Source organism: Colobus angolensis, unplaced genomic scaffold (assembly GCF_000951035.1).
Source record: "Colobus angolensis palliatus isolate OR3802 unplaced genomic scaffold, Cang.pa_1.0 Scaffold12, whole genome shotgun sequence".
Lineage (NCBI taxonomy): Eukaryota > Metazoa > Chordata > Mammalia > Primates > Cercopithecidae > Colobus > Colobus angolensis.
The window spans coordinates 7,524,653-7,542,889 of record NW_012113141.1 but is presented as its reverse complement, the minus strand read 5'-3'; the positions used below and the strand labels follow the sequence as shown (position 1 = coordinate 7,542,889).

The 18,237-nt window shown below is 44.2% G+C and overlaps 1 protein-coding gene across 3 annotated transcripts in view; it reads right to left on the bottom strand.

Annotated features, from left to right (window-relative positions):
- The window catches only part of VCL (vinculin), a 130,474-nt gene that overhangs the window by 2,159 nt on the left and 110,078 nt on the right, over window positions 1-18,237 (bottom strand). For 2 of the 3 annotated variants that reach the window (XM_011928359.1, XM_011928368.1), the window contains exons 14-20: window positions 16,647-16,796; window positions 14,196-14,304; window positions 12,756-13,058; window positions 10,796-10,920; window positions 8,978-9,163; window positions 3,668-3,871; window positions 3,088-3,192 (exon numbers count right to left, since the gene is read on the bottom strand). In XM_011928359.1, coding sequence (XP_011783749.1) covers window positions 3,088-3,192; window positions 3,668-3,871; window positions 8,978-9,163; window positions 10,796-10,920; window positions 12,756-13,058; window positions 14,196-14,304; window positions 16,647-16,796 — 1,182 coding nt within the window. Of the gene's footprint in view, window positions 1-3,087; window positions 3,193-3,667; window positions 3,872-6,019; window positions 6,224-8,977; window positions 9,164-10,795; window positions 10,921-12,755; window positions 13,059-14,195; window positions 14,305-16,646; window positions 16,797-18,237 lie in introns of all 3 variants that reach the window. The other variant, XM_011928347.1, reaches the window with a different exon arrangement.

Sequence of the window (18,237 nt, the reverse complement as noted above, 5' to 3'; positions counted from 1 at the left end):
TTAGCCAGAGTCCCTGATGTAGGCCTGTCTCTAAAATAGGTTTCAGCCAGGAGTAGGATGCAGTTAACCCCACTGGTAGCTGGCATCCCCCATATTTGCTTGCATCACTAGGGGTTTTCCCAGATCACCAAAAAGAACCCAAAACTGGCCATCGCTGATTGTGTACTGTGGCTTCAGATAGCCTGCAGCATGTCCTCTTTCTTGGTCTTCAAACATGCTTCTCCCTCAGGACTTACTGTTTCCTCTACCTGGACTGCTTTTTCCTCAGGGATCCACTGCATCTTCAGATCTTTGCTCACTTGTCACGTTGGTGAGGATTTCCCTACTCATTCTTTTTTTGAGATGGGGTCTTTCTCTGTCATCCAGGCTGGAGTGCAGTGGTGGGATCTTGGCCACTGCAGCCTCTGCCTCCTGCACTCAAGGATCCTCCTGCCTCAGCCTTTGAGCAGCTGGGACAATAGGTACATGCTGCCACATCTGGGTAATTTTTTTATTTTTTGTAGAGATGGGGTTCCGCCATGTTGCCCAGATTGGACTCAAACTCCTGGGCTCAAATGATCTGCCCACCTCAGCCTCCCAAAGTGCTAAGACTATAGGCATGAGCCACCGCACCTGGCCTTATTTTTTCCATTGAACCTATCATCACTAACTGATACACTACATATTTTACCTAGGTTGTTTGGGAGTTTTGAGGTTTTTTTCTGTCTTCACACTAAAATTTAAGTTATACAGAGTAGATTTTTGTCAGTGTTGTTCACTGTTATACCCCCAGTATTTAGGATGGTGCCTGGCACACAGGAGGTATTTCATAAATATTTAATTAACGAATTTTAAAAACAACCAAATGAACAAACCAAGCAGCCAACCACTTTAAACCCATGAAAATCTCAATACGTTAATCTTTCAAACACACAAACTTAGAGGACTGAAATCACATTGGTATTCTACCATAGAAAGTCAAGGATCTTGGCAATTCATCCGCCCAGTAATTCTTAGCTCTTTTTGAGTCATACATCATTTGAGGATTTAATAAAGGCGGGGAATTCTCCCCCAGAAAAAATGCACACATGCATAAAATTTGTACACTCAGTTTCACAGGCTCTGGTAAGTGTAATTGTGGACTGGAATTCCTCATCAGTTGTTCTTTTCACTTGGTCAGCAATGGGACTCAGGCCCAGAGACATTCATAAAGTGAGGATTAGGACTCAAGATTTCTGACTTACGTCGTATGGGTTTTGTTTTTTGTTTTTGTTTTTGTTTTTTTTGAGATAGAGTTTCGCTCTTGTTGCCCAGGCTGGAGTGCAATGGTGCAATCTCAGCTCACGGCAACTTCCGCCTCCCAGGTTCAAGCAATTCTCCTGCCTCAGCCTCCCGAACAGTCCTGTGTTTTTTCCATTCTACCATACTGTCAATTTCTACCCTTTTTAAAACTGGAATATTTAATGGCACATAATAGATATTCTCAAGGCATATTTTTAGTGGTTAATGAATTAAGTCTGTGATTAGGCCTGAATCTCAGTTTTATCCCTCCTTCCCCATTTTTTTCCATCTTTCTTTGGCCAGAAGAGATCACATGACATAGAAACAGCTAAGTGTGCAAACCCTATATAGAATATATAGAAGTTAGGTGTGAAGATACAGTTCCCATGGTTTGGGAGAAGAGAGGATTAGGGTGAGAGTTGTTGGATTAGAATATGGTAGCAGAAGCAACAATAATGGCACCAAAAAGAATGGCCACCTTATTTCTTCTAAAGTGCCCCAGGACCCTATCTCCTGGCCTAGAGATCAGAAACAGTTGTTCTTTCAAACTATTTTTGAGTTCCCCAAGGGGCGTTGGGGGGATTGTGTCTTTTAATTTTTTAAACTCCCTTAACACCTACTACAGTGCTTCACCTTACACCATGTATGATGAGCCCTGTGTGGCTAGTCCAACAAAACTGTACCTCATGTGTGATGAGCCCTGTGTGGGCAGTCCATCTGGGAATCTGGTTCAGAGCAGGGCCTCCCGGAGGGGAAATAAGGAGAGTTAAGGGGTGCTCAAATGAGGGTTTCCTGAAAGACCTGGGCCAAGATTCTGGGAAGGAGGACAAACTTCAGGAGGTAATTGCCAAGGTATATGCAGGAAGCAGTGGTTAAGAGAACCTTCTCAGCATCCTTATTTCTATCTCTATCAGAGAAACCTAAAGAGAATATAAGAGAAGCACCTCCTTTGAGCTGTCATTTCAGTTTCAGCACAAGCCTAACTACCTCATGCCCCTGAAAAGCCTGCACTATTCATTCTCCCTGAGGCACTAACACCCAGAGAGCTGAAAAGCGGACATTCTCTCCAGCCAGAAACATACAGTGAGTTGAAATGAACAGGCACTGGAGGCCTCAAAAGAGCCAAACTTATTCCAAGGGTAAGGAACTGAGTGGAGTCCTAACTGCCACTGATCCACAGTATTATTTTAGACACTTAACCTCTCTAGACCTCAGTTTCCTATCTGTAAAATGACAATAGTTGCCCAAGAGCAATTCCAAATTCCTTTTATTTTATTTATTTATTTATTTATTTATTTATTTATTTATTTATTTATTTATTTATTTTTGAGATGGGCTATTGATTGCTATCTTGCCCAAGCTAGTCTTGAACTCCTGGTTTCAAATGATCCTACTGCCTTAGCCTCCTAAGTAGCTGGGACTACAGGTGCACACCACGACACCTGGTTCCCAATTCCTGGTTTGTTTTTTTGTTTTGTTTTGTTTTGTTTTTTCAAGACAGGGTCTCACTCTGTCACCCAGGCTGGAGTGCAGTGGTGCAATCACAGCTTACTGCAGCCTTGACCTCCTAGGCTTAAGCAATCCTCCTGCCTCAGCCTCCCAAAATGCTGGGATTACCTGCATGTGCCACTGCACCTGGCCCTAATTCCAAATTTCTGATGTATCTATCCAACACAGACTTTCCCCTCCTGAGAGAGTCTGAGTGCATCCCACGTACTGAATACTCGATACTTGATTCAGAGGTAAAAATTTCCCCGAAGTGGAATTAAATTACTGCAAAACGGCACAGAAGCTGCCAGCCAGAAACCAAAAACAGCTGCCACATACCTGCTCCGACTCCTCATCACTGATGTTGGTCCGGCCCAGCATGGTGGCCTTCACTGTGGACAGGATTTTGAGCTGGGTGCTTATGGTTGGGATTCGCTCACATACCTAAAGAGAAAGTTTAATTTGGTATGTTTCTCTGTTTGCCTCACCCAGGTTGGAATGCAGTGGTGCAATCACAGCTTACTGCAGCCTTGACCTCCTGGGCTTAAGCAATCCTCCCACAAGCTCCTTGAAGGCAAGACTTACCTATCTCTGTATTCCCAGTGGCTGGCACAGAGAAGGCACTCGATAAATAAGCAGCAGAATTCCACTTGTTTTTTTCTCTAGGGTCAGTACAATCCCTTTCTCCAGAAATGGAAGCATTCATTTGATTAGGAAGTAACCTTTCCTGAATCTGTCTTTCCCAGTACATTTGTGTTTTTTCCTTTCTGCTATTTCTATCCCCGGTGAAGTGCCTCTTTCTCCCTTACCTAGTTTTTCTCTCCGGCTTTTCTCCCTCTCATACCCTCCCACTCCAACACACACACACACGCACATACACACACACACACACACGCACGCAGCCTCTTTCCCCAAGTACCTGTAAGAGGTTGGTTCTAATCCGTTTATCTGTGCACTGCTTGGCAACCTCCTTGGCCAACCGAGTCACCTCGTCTGAGGCCTTGGCGATGTCCTTGGCACACTGAATGAGCGCCCGCTTGGTACCACTGCCCCCTCTTACCAGCCGAGACATCTCAGCCATCAGCAGAGCCATGCGCTTGGCTGCTGCAATGATGTCATTGCCCTACAGGGAAGCAAAGATACAGTGTAAGCTCTGCCCACGCTCTGGCCATGTTAAGGAAGGAAGGAGAAGTGCAGAGAAGAGGAGGGAGCTTGCCACCTTAGCATCCCTCCGGAAGGGTGAGGAGGAGAAAAGGGCCGTTCTTGAGTGATACAGATAGCACTGGAGGAAAAAAAAGAATGAGAGAGGGCACGCACCCAAGCACGCAGTGTGAGAAACAGAGGGGGAAGAGAAGAGAGAGGAGGGGGAAAGAAGGAGAGGGAGACATTTCCTGACTAAAAAAAAGGAAGACACAGATATTAGTCTGAAAGGGCAAGATGTGCACCCCAGGCACAGCACTGAACAAGCACTTTGGCATCTCCAGGTTAACCATATCAATAAACTGGGGACAGGGCCAAGTAGCTGGTTAAATAGGCACTTTCATTTCTATAGGGAGAAAGCAGTAGAGCTGGCCTGAGGGGAAAAATACAGAGGAGCCTTTCCAAATGCTGAAATCACCCTCAAGAATGTCAAACCCCAAGTAACTATTCTCAGCCTGGGTGAGGGGGAAAAAAAAAAGGTATTTTCTGATCTAGCCTGCTCTGGCTAGCCCTCTAGTTTGTTTTTGTTTTGTTTTGTTTTGTTTTGTTTTGTCTTTTTAAGACAGGGTCTCACTCTGTAACCCAGGCCAGAGTGCAGTGGTGCAATCACAGCTTACTGCAGCCTTGACCTCCAGGGCTTAAGCAATCCTCCTGCCTTATTTGTCCCATCAACCTGAACGAACATGTTGCTTTAATTTTTCCCATGTAAAAGGGTAAAGAATCAATTCTTCAGTCCCCTCAGCTAAGTGAAGACTCCATTTAAAGGAACCTTCAGCAAAGAGGATGCAAGGGAAGGCATCAGGAAAATAAAAGTCGTGATTCAGGCTATAAATGGAACCCTCACTCCAAGGAATGGCAGTTTATCTTAGACTTGGCATTTTAGTTTACTAAAACCCTCATGGGTCATAAAAAAGAAACATACAAGTTATTTATTCTGTGCCCATCTCATGAAAGCTCCTCTTTTGGCTGCTGACAACCCCAAGTCATAGCAACTGCAATGTTCAAAACTAGCTAAAAGGCCAGGCCCTCCTCATTTTTCCCCTCATGCCCTTCATTTCTCTACATTGCAGTGAGGCATACACAAACCATACCACTGCAGGGTGCTCTGCAAGAGGCCTCCACAGGCACCATGAAGCAGTTCATCATTTATGCTGGGAGGGTGTAACATCTCAGGCAGTAATTGAGGCCGGAGAGAACGCAGGTATGGGAAGAAGTCAAGAAGCAAAGGGCATGTTAGACAAGGTCCTCTGGGTCTGCCTCTTCTCGTGCAGACCTAGGATCATTCCAGGACCCCATGACCTTGGTTAGAAGATAGCATAGTGCCATGGTTAGTTACTACCTATCACTCTTCAAAGCCTTTCTTCTTGCAGCATGCCACCTTTAAAGGGAAAAGTGATCATCCCAATCCCCCTACTCTCCAAACTAGCTTTGGTTCATTCCTCAAGGCCAAAGTTCTATGGAGGCCTGTCTTGTGGCCTTGAGTACTCCGTTTCCCAGTCCCACTCCCTCCCACTGAGACACCTGGACAGGCAGTCAATGAGGCCCCATTCTCTGTGGACTCCCATCAAGGCCAGCATCTGCCACATAGCCAAGTGCAGGGCAGCATGCAGTCCTCCCCCAGAGACCCTGCCATATAAAGCTGCCTCTCACCCTCATCAGCTCTCCCTGAGCCATCAGTGAGGAGCAGGCAAAGCTCAAAGGTCAGGCCAGGTGTCCTCATAATGGTCCACCATGGTTCATGACCTAGAAGTCATTGAGAGATGCATCCACGGCTTCCCAAGCAGTTTAAAGTTCCAACGATGGCCACAAAGTCAGTAAGAAAAGGAATCCTTTCAAAAAGTGACCCCCCATCTCTCTTCATTCCCCAAACATAAATGCAGTCCAATTAATCTGGCATTAGCAGACCTATCAAACTTGTGAAGCCAGTCCTAACAACATGGTGCAGACAGACAGATGCCCGCCCTGCTCAGACTCACAGGACCAGCACAGATCATGAGTGATGCAATGTGTCAAGGCTGCACATGGCCGGATGCATATGGAGCAGCCCCCAACTGGGGGAGCTGATCAGTACCTTACTAGACCACTTGGTAGCTTCCCGATGCAAGGACTGAGCCGCGGCCAGAATGGGCTGGTTGACCGGCTGATTGGATGGCATTAACAGCAGCTCAGGTTCGTAATCGTCTTCCATGTCAGGGGGGACAGGGAACCCAGCAGCATCGGCCGCATCTGCCTCAGCTACAACACCTATACCCACCTCAGCAGCTGGGATGCCCGGCTTTGTCGATGGCGGGAAGGATGAGAAACAGGGATAGTGTTAGTAAGAGCAATAGTACTTGGGAAACTGGGCTTCAGCTGGTTTAGTGACCAAAGCCTGCCTAGGATGAGAAAGAAATATGTTCTCTAGGAGCCTTGTGTACCAAGCTTCACAGAAGGGGGAATTCTCAGCCTCCAGCACTACTCAGCCCAAGCCACCGTATGGTGAGAGAAGAAAAGGGACTCACTCCAATGGCAAAGGGCTTCCGGAGAAATCTTTACACCAAGAAAGCAAGTGGCATCCATTTCTTTAATATACTTGATACTAAAGTTAAACCTGACAAGAGTGATTCTCACATCAGAATATTTCTGAGGAGCCAAACAACCAAACGATAGTAGCAAATTACCTTTAAAAGAAATCCAGAGAGAAAAAGTAAATGCAACCACACTAGTTACTTTGAACGGAACAAACTGAACACTGCTGGATCATGTGGTCACTGTTGTACATTTTCCTGGGACACAGGAGGCAACTTGGGTCATCTCTGCAGCTGCCAGACACAGATTATTTCCTTCATGAGTTAAAAGTACCAGAATTAAAAATGATACATCAGAGGTAGTGAATACCAAACTAGGAAAGAGGCAGGAAAAACAAACACAATGGTGAGTGAAGAGAACTTAAGTACCCCACCGTCACCGAGCTGTAAGAAGCCTCAAGAAGCCACCTCGTCAGCAACCCATCTCAGGGAACACCCACACATCAGACCAGCTCTCTATCCCCTCAGGGTCTTCCAAGGCAAAGCTTCTACCATCTCTTTTTGCATCCATTGCTAGTACCAACTCAGAAAGCTTCTCCTTGGGTACAACCTAAACTTCTTGCAAAATAGGTTCTCACTCACACCAAACTGCTTATCTAGTTCACAGATAGAATAATATGTGAACTTGGCAAGTGACTGCAGCTGAGCTTGCAGAAGCCAAAATTGGTGCTCATTTGAGAATGAGAATCATGATGGAGAGAATATGAATTTAGAACCAGGGATGGGGATTATAAAAGCCAGATGCTGAAAATAGACTAACGTGGAAAGAAAATTAAAAACTGCCACAACGAAGCCAAACCATTTATACGAAGAATGGTGAACACAGGTTCTTTACATCAAACATCTGTACTCAAGAGGAAGTAGTTTATATGGAATTTTCTTTGAGGTTGTTATCCCTCTTAAAAGTCTTATCCTGCACACGAAACCTGACTCCAAAGGGTGACGATGTTGGAGGATTCAGGGCCAACAAGGGGTTCACGTACCATCTAAACTCTTGCCTAAACTCAGCCAAGACCCATCTCTGCTGCTCAAAAGAAAAGCCAGCTCACTGCTGCTAAGGCTCAGAGTCCCACAGTGTACAGAGACAGATAGGTTGACAGACACACAAACAGATATTCCTCCCCAGCCCAGTACATACATGGTTCAAGTAGCTTCTGACTTCACACAACTCAAAGTCAGCAAACTCCTGATGTTCCACGCTTCAGGAGACAGACCTCACGACTTGTGGCCACAAATGGCAGAGTGGGGCAAGTAATGTGGGCCAATACTGTCTGCTTTTAAGTTTGTTTGTTTGTTTCAAATAATTCATGTATATTTTTTGTTCTGCATAGTGTATCTTGGTTCATTGTAATGAAATTTAAATTTCCTTTAACATTTTCACTGTCACCTCCCCCACTCCCCATGCACAGTGGGACTCTGCCACATGCAGTTGGAGAGATACCATTATAAATAATTCTACAGGTCAGGTCGAACACCAGCAAAGTCTCCCTTCCTTCTTAGAACCTGGGCTCACAGCTAACAGTTCAGCAAAATACAGTGTTAAAAACCAATGTGAATTTCCCAGCCTGAAAAAAATCCAAGATCAGCTGCAGGTGCAGGAGGTCCCTGAGAAAGTACAGTTGGCACAAGTGCTTGAAAGCTTTGAGGATGTGCAAAGAATAAAGGCAAATAGGTGGTGGGAATAAAGATCTAGGGTCATAAAAACATTAAAGAAAAAAGATCTAGGGTCATATTAGAAACAGTTTAGAACTAAGAGCTACCTTTCACTGCAAGGTTAGCAATAGTATTCCTCTTATCTAGAAAAGCTACTGCTCACTTTTCATCATTTAGGGGAAAATAGGCAAAAGTTATTCATAGGGCAAGACTGCTGTAGCATCCATATTTTTACCAACCACATAAATATTTACACCTTCAGATTTGCTGAGTAAGAGACAGCCTGGAGCTGTCTTGAGAGGTAAAATGATTCTGAGAAAGGACAAAAGCACATGGCTTCTAAGATACCAATCTACTTGCTTCTGTGAAAAAAACAAAAAAGAAAAGAAAATGCAAACATTTCATCTAGCTTTAGCACAGCCCACAGAATTCATATTTGGAGCTCTAATAATTAGCAATGTAGCATCTAAAAACATTTGCAGTTACAAGAAAGATAAGCAATTTCTAAAAGACCCCAAATGCCAAAGTCAAGGCAGCTGGCACTCTAGTGGACAAAGAGGACAGGAACCCTCTTCTCAAATCACAGGCACCCTGGCTCTGGCTTTTGCAGCTTGAAGGAGAAACCATCAGGCACCAGAAACATCTCACTAAACCACAGGTAAGAAGAGGAACATGCTATTGGCAACACAGGAACCAAAGGAGAGAGAGAGGGTGACTCCAAATAGACTCTTCTTTCTGGGCTGTGCGCATGGTCCTTCATCCTTTCTGAGAAGACATCCTTTCTCAACAAGAAAAGCTTCACTACTTACCTTGCTGGACCATTTGCGAGCTTCATCATGGAGCTGTCTGGCAGCCATCATCATTGGCTGGTTAATCACCTCCCCGGCCTTCTGCTCAGGGAACTCTTCATCCTTTTCCTCTGGTGGTGGGGGCCTAGGTGGAGGGACCTCACCTTCAGGCAGAGGTGGTTTGGGAGGAGCAAGCTCATCTGTTAGCTAAAAAAGAGAAAACAAGTTGTAAGTAAAGTCCTAAAATTACCCCCCGCCCCTGGAATTCTTTCGTTTCTTCTAAAAAGTATCCCTAGAAAATCCACCCACATTCACTCCACGTAAGACCACCCACACTGAGTCACAAGGACCACCTGCTTTAATCTCAACAGAAGCAGGTTTCTCTACAAAAAGCTAGCAGTGGCCGGGCACAGTGGCTCACACCTGTAATCCCAGCACTTTGGGAGGCCGAGGCAGGTGGATTACCAGAGGTCAGGAGTTTGAGACCAGCCTGGCCAACATGGCAACACCCCATCTCTACTAAAAACACAAAAATGAGCCAGGCATGGTGGCATGTGCCTGTAATCCCAGCTACTCGAGAAGCGGAGGCAGGACAATCACTTGGACCCGGGAGGCAGAGGTTGCCATGAGCTAAGATCATGCCACTGTGCTCCAGCCTAGGCAACAGAGCAAGACTCTGTCTCAAAAAAGGAAAAAAAAGAAAAAAAAAGGCTTGCAACTGCTGTTTTGGTCGCATCCCAGGGAGATATACACAGTGCTACCAGATGAAGGATTCTCAAAAAATCCCTACAAAAGATGTAAGTTCTGGTCCTCGTTCTACCAAAAAGCAGCTACATAGGCAAGTAACTTCTCCCCTTGGCCTAAGGTTCCTCATCTGTCAGTGAGGGGTAGCTAGACCAAATGACCTCTAAGATCCAGATTCTAAATGGCATGACTGTTGCTTACATAAGAAGCCATTCCCCAGGAATAGCCCTCTCTCCCAGCTCTAAACACCCACCAAGAGCCCAGCTGGAAAGAATCTAAGCAGCGTTGTAGGCTGGGAAACACTGTTCCTTAGCTGTGTGCGCAATGACCCAATTTTGTACTCAACCAACTTAGAAACTTAACATCTTTTAATGACATTAAATATGGGAAAGTAAATCAGATTATTGCCTTGATAGGTTATTTACAAAGTCAAGGTATTTCTAATACTGTTAGTTAGAATAAGTGTCTAAAAATAATCACTATTTCTGTTTCTGGAATTTGTATCTGCAACATATTGCCTAGCTAGTTTCTTCCTACACCATGTAAAAATATATTCACAGTACTTGCGGGAGGTAGTGGGGAAGGTATCTACAGATCTTAAATTATAGTTGAGGAAAAAAAATTGTTAAAGCATGTATTTTGTTACTTAAGAAAAAGAAGTCAAAGGAAAGAACCAACACAAGATTTCAACCACCTCAGTTCTACCATTATCAACTAAGAACACACCAAATCTCCTTACTGCAAGCTGTGCAGATTATTTTACCACAATACACTACCTCATCACTCATCACATCCACACTTACCAAAGCCAGCTCCTCTGCTGCAGCCACTCCCCATCACAGCAAGCCACTACCACACACACCAGTACTACACACACACACACACACACACACACACACAACCCATGCATTTAAGCACTAGGTTATAACTCCACTGGATTTAGAAATGAAAATCAAGATCTGCCTCCCACTAAGCTTCAAATGAAAGCTAAACGAAGCCACCTAGTGATGGAGGCTCTAAAACACAATCTACCTCTCTCTTGCTGCAGTCTCAACACCTTCCTGCTCAGTTCTCTGCATCTCTGAATTTACTTACTCGGAGTTGTTCAAGGTCTGGTGGAGGAGGCGGGAAGTCAGGCTCCTGAGGTTGGAAGGCTTCTCTGACCTTGGCCACGGCTCCCAGGATCCGATATCCCGAGTCCAGGAAGCTCTTTTGCAGTCCTAAACACAAGACACCCTCACTTTCAGCTGGGTGGATCAGTGCCCCAAAGCACTGTCTGTGCAGCAGCAGAACTGGTTCCATGAACAAAAGCTGGATGTGAAGCTGCCAGTAAACATCACGGGCAGTGATTGAAGAGGGAGGGAGGCAGGACAAGGCAGATGTCCTGAGCCCTGCAGAGCGTTGGAAGCATCACAAACCAGCTGTTCTTTTAGTGTTCAGGGTGCCTTCTTGGCTGTACAACTAACAAGTACGCAGGAGATCCCTGGGCGTGAACACTTTGGGCTCAGGTGGCATCCATCACCTCTCTTATGATGAGGCAGTCTAGAGATAAGTCTGCCCAACTCAGAACATGGGAGATGTCAGTTTCAGATTAGACATACATTCCCTGAAGTACTTCTCACCTTTCTCTCTACTCCTTTGCTCTACTTGGCATTCAGTATGTTAACCCTTATGCTAAGCTGCGCTACTCTGTCCAGTTGCCTGAAATTCAAGAAGCTACTCAAACTATTAGAAACTCCAGTTTTGGAAACCAAGCATGTCCTTAGTGATAATGGGTTGAGGATATTAGAAAGATTCTGCCTGAACCAGAGATGGATAGGGGAGTCCCTCCTTCCTACTCTCTTGCATTGACTACATTCTACTCATAGACAAGATTGAAAACATCAGATGTTCAAAACAGGAAGAAATTCAGATGATTTCAACCAAAGGAGCGGCTCCCATTATGATCTGCCATGGTAGTACCAAAAATACGATCCAAATTCACCTAAAGAAAACCCAGATTTTTTTTTAGGTGTAGGGCCTAGGAGACCCACAGATCACCTTAAGCCCTCCAGATTTGATAGAAATTGAGAATGCTTTACAGAGAAAAAATGCATTTTAAGAAAAGCCCAAGAGAAGTTAACGCCAGTTACATAAACTAAATGGACGGTAAATTGGTTATCATGCATCTTTTGAAAATTTTCCAAAATAATGACTGAACAAGGTGAGGAGCTATTTAGCCAGACCATATGAAGAAAGCACAGGCTGGGCACCTGTAATCCCAGCACTTTGGGAGGCCGAGGCGAGTGGATCACCTGAGGTCTGGAGTTTGAGACCAGCCTGGCCAACATGGTGAAACTCTGTCTCTACTAAATCTACAAAAAATTAGCTGGGTGTGATGGTGGGAGCCTGTAATCCCAGCTACTCGGGAGGCTGGGGCAGGAGAATCACTTGAATCTGGGTGAGGGGCGGAGGTTACAGTGAGGTGAGATTGCGCCATTTTACTCCAGCCTGGGCAACAAGAGTGAAACTCCGTCTAAAAAAAAAGCACAGAGGCTGGGCACAGTGGCTCACACCTGTAATCCCAACACTTTAACAGGCCAAGGCGGGTGGATCACATGAGGTCAGGAGTTCAAGACCAGCCTGGCCAACATGGCAAAACCCTGTCTCTACTAAAAACACAAAAATTAGCTGGGCATGGTGGCACACACCTGTAATCTCAGCTACTCGGGAGGCTGAAGTAGGAGAATCGCTGGAACCCAGGAGGCAGAGGTTGCAGTGAGCTGATATCACACCACTGCCCTCTGTCCTGGGTGAGAAAGCAGAACTCAGTCTCAAAAAAAAAAAAAAAAACAGAAAGCACAGAGAAGTTGGTCCAGAAAAATTAACATACAACAAGCCTGCTGATACTGCAGAGATTTGGATGGAAAAAGATTAATCTAGCATTCTCAAACTAAGTGTCTATAGCTTTTGCCCCAGACTTTGTATGTGGTGGTTGTGGGGTACATATTCCCTCACTATCTTTCCTGAGTTAACCTCTCAGTGGAGGTGAGCCATAGTGCCATGCATTGCTTACCAGGGTCAGAAATGTTTCCAGCCACAGCTTTTGCATCCATCACCATTGGGGAGATGGTTTTGCTCAACTCATCAGAGGCGGCTTTCACAGCCTCACGGAACTTGGGATCCTCGGAATTCTCCACCTCCCTCTTAGCCACCAGCAGGATCCGGTTGGCCCGACGAGCAATGCTGGTTGCCCCAGCAACCAGCATCTGAGGCTGAATGTTGGCCATAGCTACCTTGCACTTGTCCAGGTCTTTTTTAATTGCTTCTTCTGAAGCATCCAACAGAGATTTTGTATCAATGGCTTCGTCCACCAGCCCTGTTAGGAAAACAGAAATGGAATTTAGTTTCAGTTTAGAAGAACAGAAACTCCAAAACACTGTTATCCACTCAAGTTTCTCATGAGAAAGTGTAACATCCAGAATTCTCTTCTTCAGCTCAAAGTTCTTCCTACATAATCAAAAGCTTCCAGGTAAACACCACCGTAAAAAAAAAAAAAAAAAAAAAAAAAAGCGAGGACATAGTCCAAAAGCCCATCTGGATTTGCAGCATTTATACCAACCGTGGTTGCCAGCCTTCTTGTATCCACCCCAGACAACCAGAAATGCAACATCGGGAGGAAACAAGGAATACGTCTGAAACCATCACTGCATCACCACCACGTTATCTGTGAATAATATTTTCTCCCTGTCTGTCTCACTCCCCAGCCATCTGTTGCTTGTTGGCAGCTTGTAGTGCTCAAGATGAGCCATGCGGAGGCTTCCAATAACCCTAACAGCCTGTTTCTTATTCCTATTACCTCTCTTCAGACACCTCAGGAGTTCCACTTTCATCTCGGGCTGCCATGGACCCCAGTCACAACAGGTTCTGCACGGACAGCGAAAAGCCTACATTCCTCATTCCTTCTTTACTATCTCTCCCTTTACAGAGAATGAAGACGGTTCAGAAGTGTCACTTCAATTGCACAAACACAGGTTTGCTGGTGGTTGGTTTCTCCTTTTTAAAAAAACTACGTAGTTGATAAGTTGGAGGAAACTCTGAGACAAGTTGTATTAAATGGTAGCTATTGTGGTTCCTTGAAATGTGAACCCACTGTAAATGACAGGGACACTTACTGTATCCACAAATACCGCCTCCCAGCCTCTGAAACCAAACTCGGGCTCAGACTGGGCAAAGACACTATTCAAAGAGAAGATAGGAGCAGTGACAATAAACATCACGCCAGGAGGGCAGCATTAAAATAAAAGAGACTCAAAGAGCCTCTCTTCTGACAAAGTTGCAAGGCTTGAATGAGAAGCCGCCACTGCTCAGCAGCCTTAACAGGGCCAAGTACACTGCTGAGCACATGACCGGCCCTTTATCCAATTGCAGCTGAGTAACAGAACCAGTCCCGCTCCAATTTCTCAGAACTCATTCTTCATGGATTAGACAACAAGAACTTTATAGAAAACTGTACCTGTCATTTTTTCAACATTATCAATCCACTGGTTCTTCATGGTCTCAAAATGTTCATAAGCAGCTTGATTTCCAGGGTTCCTAAGTAAGATACGAGCAGCCGAGACCACCTGACAATGACAAAACACCTTTAAACACCAGAGCACCCTCGCTCTCCAAATACAAACCTTCAGCTAAGCTTTCTCCTTTTTATCTACAGATGGCACTGTAAAGCCAGAAAGTGGCAAGTCTCTTTTTAGGCTGAACATAGGAGGTTTGGTCTCAATAGCTCCCCAGAATGGGCCCTCACAGGAAGGTTTTACCATCACAGACTTATTTTAAGAAGGTAATAAAGTGACAAAGTAAATGAGTGTCCACTTGATACTTCAGAAGAACATACACAAAACTGGCATATGTTTAAACACTTGATATCAACCCATCTTAAAAATCACCATTAAGAAAGATACCAAAAAGTACTCAAAACTGATTTAACAGCATTTGGGGGAAAAAAGGATTAACATTTGCTACATATCAGGTAAGATACAGGCTGTACATGCATATTCTTAATCCAAATAGAGTCCATTAGGAAGGAGTTAGCTCCATTTTACAGATCAGAGACGAAGCATCAAGAACACAGAGGACTCGGCTGGGCGCAGTGGTTCATACCTGTAATCCCAGCACTTTGGGAGGCCGAGGCAGGTGGATCACTTGAGGTCAGGAGTTTGAGACCAGCCTGGCCAACATGGTGAAACCCAATCTCTACTAAAAATACAAAAAATTAGCCGAGTGTGGTGGCATATGCCTGTAACCCTAGCTACTGGGGAGGCTGAGGCAAGAGAATCACTTGAACCCGGGAGGCAGAGGTTGCAGTGAGCCGAGATCATGCCACTGCACTCCAGCCTGAGCAACAAAGCGAGACTCCATCTCAAAAAAAAAAAAAAAGAAAAGAAAAGATCACAGAGGACTCAAGTCCAGATCTGTCTCCAGAGTCCTCATTTTTTCTATAATTGAAAAAAGCCTAGATTATAAGTCTAGATTCCTGTTTCTCTTTCAGTTTCATATTGAAATTGTGTTTTATGTTCCATGTTTTATGGGAGCTTTTAAAGAGTGTTAGACATGCTTGTAGCTTTTAAAAAATTGTTTAAAAGTTGGACAAGTTAAAAAGCTGAACAAGAGGATCTAATTTAGTAACATACCACATGGGCAAAAGTTTAATGATTAAGAGACATGCTCATTTCCCCCATATCTCCTCACAAGTTCACAGTATCACAAATTTGTAAAGTCTAGCATAGTTCTGAATATATCACAGGCACTCAATAAATGTCTGAATAAATAAATGAAAAAATAATGAATTTTCTATAATTTGAATAGAAGAAAAATTGTACAAACATTTCACTAATGTTGAGCTAATATTTTTAAGAAAACCTATCACATAGTAGACTTTTCATAACTGTCCAATTTGTTTTTTTCCCAATCTTCTTTTGCTCCCAAACTTACTGGCCATGCCTTGTTACACAATAAGTAGAAAAAAGAAAGTAAGTTGTAGAAACAGCTCAATATAAAAAAAAGAAATTAATTAATTTTAAAAAAAAAAACTCTCACAAAGATGTGGAGAAAATATATAAACCCTAAATTAAAACAAAGTAGCCTCTTAAGATTATCCAAGCCAGCCGCGGTAGCTCATGCCTGTAATCTCAGCACTTGGGAGGTCGAGGTGGGCAGATCACAAGGTCAGGAGTTCGAGACCAGCCTGGCCAACATGGAGAAACCCCGTCTCTACTAAAAATACAAAAATTAGCCAGGCCTGGTGGCGGGTGCCTATAATCCCAGCTACTCGGGAGGCTGAGTCAGGAAAATCACTTGAACCCAGGAAGTGGAGGTTGCGGTGAGCTGAGATTGCGCCATTGCACCCCAGCCTGGGCAACAAGAGCGAAACTCTGTCTCAAAAAAAAAAAAAAGATTATCCAAAGATTTTCCTAGTTATGCGTGTATGTGGCAAGGGGATTGCTTTACTAATTTTTTCTACTTTCAAAACTAATAAATAGTCTTTGTAAAAAAAAAAATCAAATGTTATGAAAATGTATAAAGACAGTGACAGGGTCTTGCTCTGTCACCCCAGGCTGGAGTGCAGTGGGGCAGTTTGGCAGCCTCAACCTTGGGAGTTCAAATAATCCTCCCACCTCAGCCTCACAAGTAGCTGGGTTCACAGGCATGCACCACCACACCCAGCTAATTTTTCTTTTGGTAGAGTCGGGGTCTCGCTATATTGCCCAGGCTGGTCTCAAATTCCCAAGCTCAAGCAGTCCTCCTGCCTCACCCTCCCAAAGTGCCGGAATTGTAAGTGTGAGCTACTGTGCTGGCCTGTATATGTTTTCTTATGCCATCTTACATTAAGTATTCAAAAATGTATAGGAACTGTTCTGTAATTAACTTTCTTTACTGAACACTGTATGAGGAGTGAGCAAAACCCAACCTGGGGTGTGAGTTCTCGGGCCGTCTTCACTGAGGCCTGAATGCCTTCCACTGTTGATTTATTAGCAGTACCAACCGCAGCTGCCTTCTCAGCCGTGGCACCAAGCTTTCCTGAATGGTTTTCAAAGTTAGCTGCCCTCTCATCAAATACCTTGAAGAAAAAATAGACATTAAGAACATTTATTTCAATCAAATGGGTCAGGCAGCCTAAGAAAAAGTCTCTTCCTTTAAGCAGGGGCAGCAACTGCTCAAAGACTTTAGAGATGACATCAAACCCTAGTTAATAAAACAACAGTCAAACTCCAAATCCTGGCCTTGATGGATCTCCTCAAACGTTTAGCCATCACCATCATCTGCAAATGCACACAAACACACTCACACACACACATGCACATACCCTTCATTTCCAGTTCAACCAGTGCTTACCAGGTACAAGCAAGAGCATTATATACTCTGCAGTAATTTGCTGAATGTGAAGACTAAACAACCCTCATTCTCAAAAGCTTATCTTCTAGTTTGAAGAAGATAGTCAAACCCACTCCAGACTCTATTGTAGGTGGCCGGGTACGTTAAAAGCCAAGAACATCCACGCCTTCCTAAACTAAGCTCCAGCCTCCCCAGAGCAGCATCCTTCATATATCCCATTACCACTAATGTTGTAAAAACTCTGCCCTTGACCTCCAAGGGAAAAACGATAGCTGGTGCTCACGCTTAGGCCTCAGGGCAAGGATGACTGACTTTTATTAACCCCAAATGCAAAACCATCTACTTAATTGTTCATTCAGTTCTCAAATTTTAAAAAAGTTAACATTTCCTTTCACTGTGCAAGGTTGCATACCGTGGAGGGGACTATTTAACTTACCTAAAATAGCAAGAGATCTTTGGTCATTTGTTAGAATAGATTCTTGCAAAAGCTTATCTTCTTCAAACTAGAAGATAAGCTTTTGAGAATGGGGGTTATTTAGTCTTCATATTCAGTTAATTACTTACCGCACTATTACAACTGATGCTTCCGAACAGCACTGGGTCAGGTTTATACATTACACGAACATGTCTGCAGCTGCCTGGTGGAATGCATCCTCTCTTTTGTCTCCTTCTGCCTAACTTGGAGACCACTTCTGGCTCTAGACAATCTCTAAAGGTCTCTTGGTTCAATAGCAAGTTCCAGTATCATTGCCAGTGTTCTGTGTCTATCCTCTCAAGTCTCTTACCCACACTGGCCTCTTGTTTGGATTCAGCTACATGGGTTCCTGCCATTTAATGCTGAGAATCTCTGCCTAAAATCCCTGATCTCCTAGCCTCCTTTTCATAGCCTCAGTTCTTTCACCCTAGCTGGTCTCCCACACTCTGGATCTCCTGGGCTTTTACCTACCTAATATCCTTGGTTGACCATCTCAATGCCAGACCATGACTGCTGCTCCTTCTGATTTAACTAACTGCTTAACTTGCTTTTCTCGTCACTCAACCAAAATTTACTGAGTACCTACTATGTGCCAGACCCTGAGACAGGTGCTGAGGATACAAAAATGAGTAAGACACAATATCCTCATCTCAAGGAACTCACAGCCCAGTGAGAAAAAAGCACTCGAAAA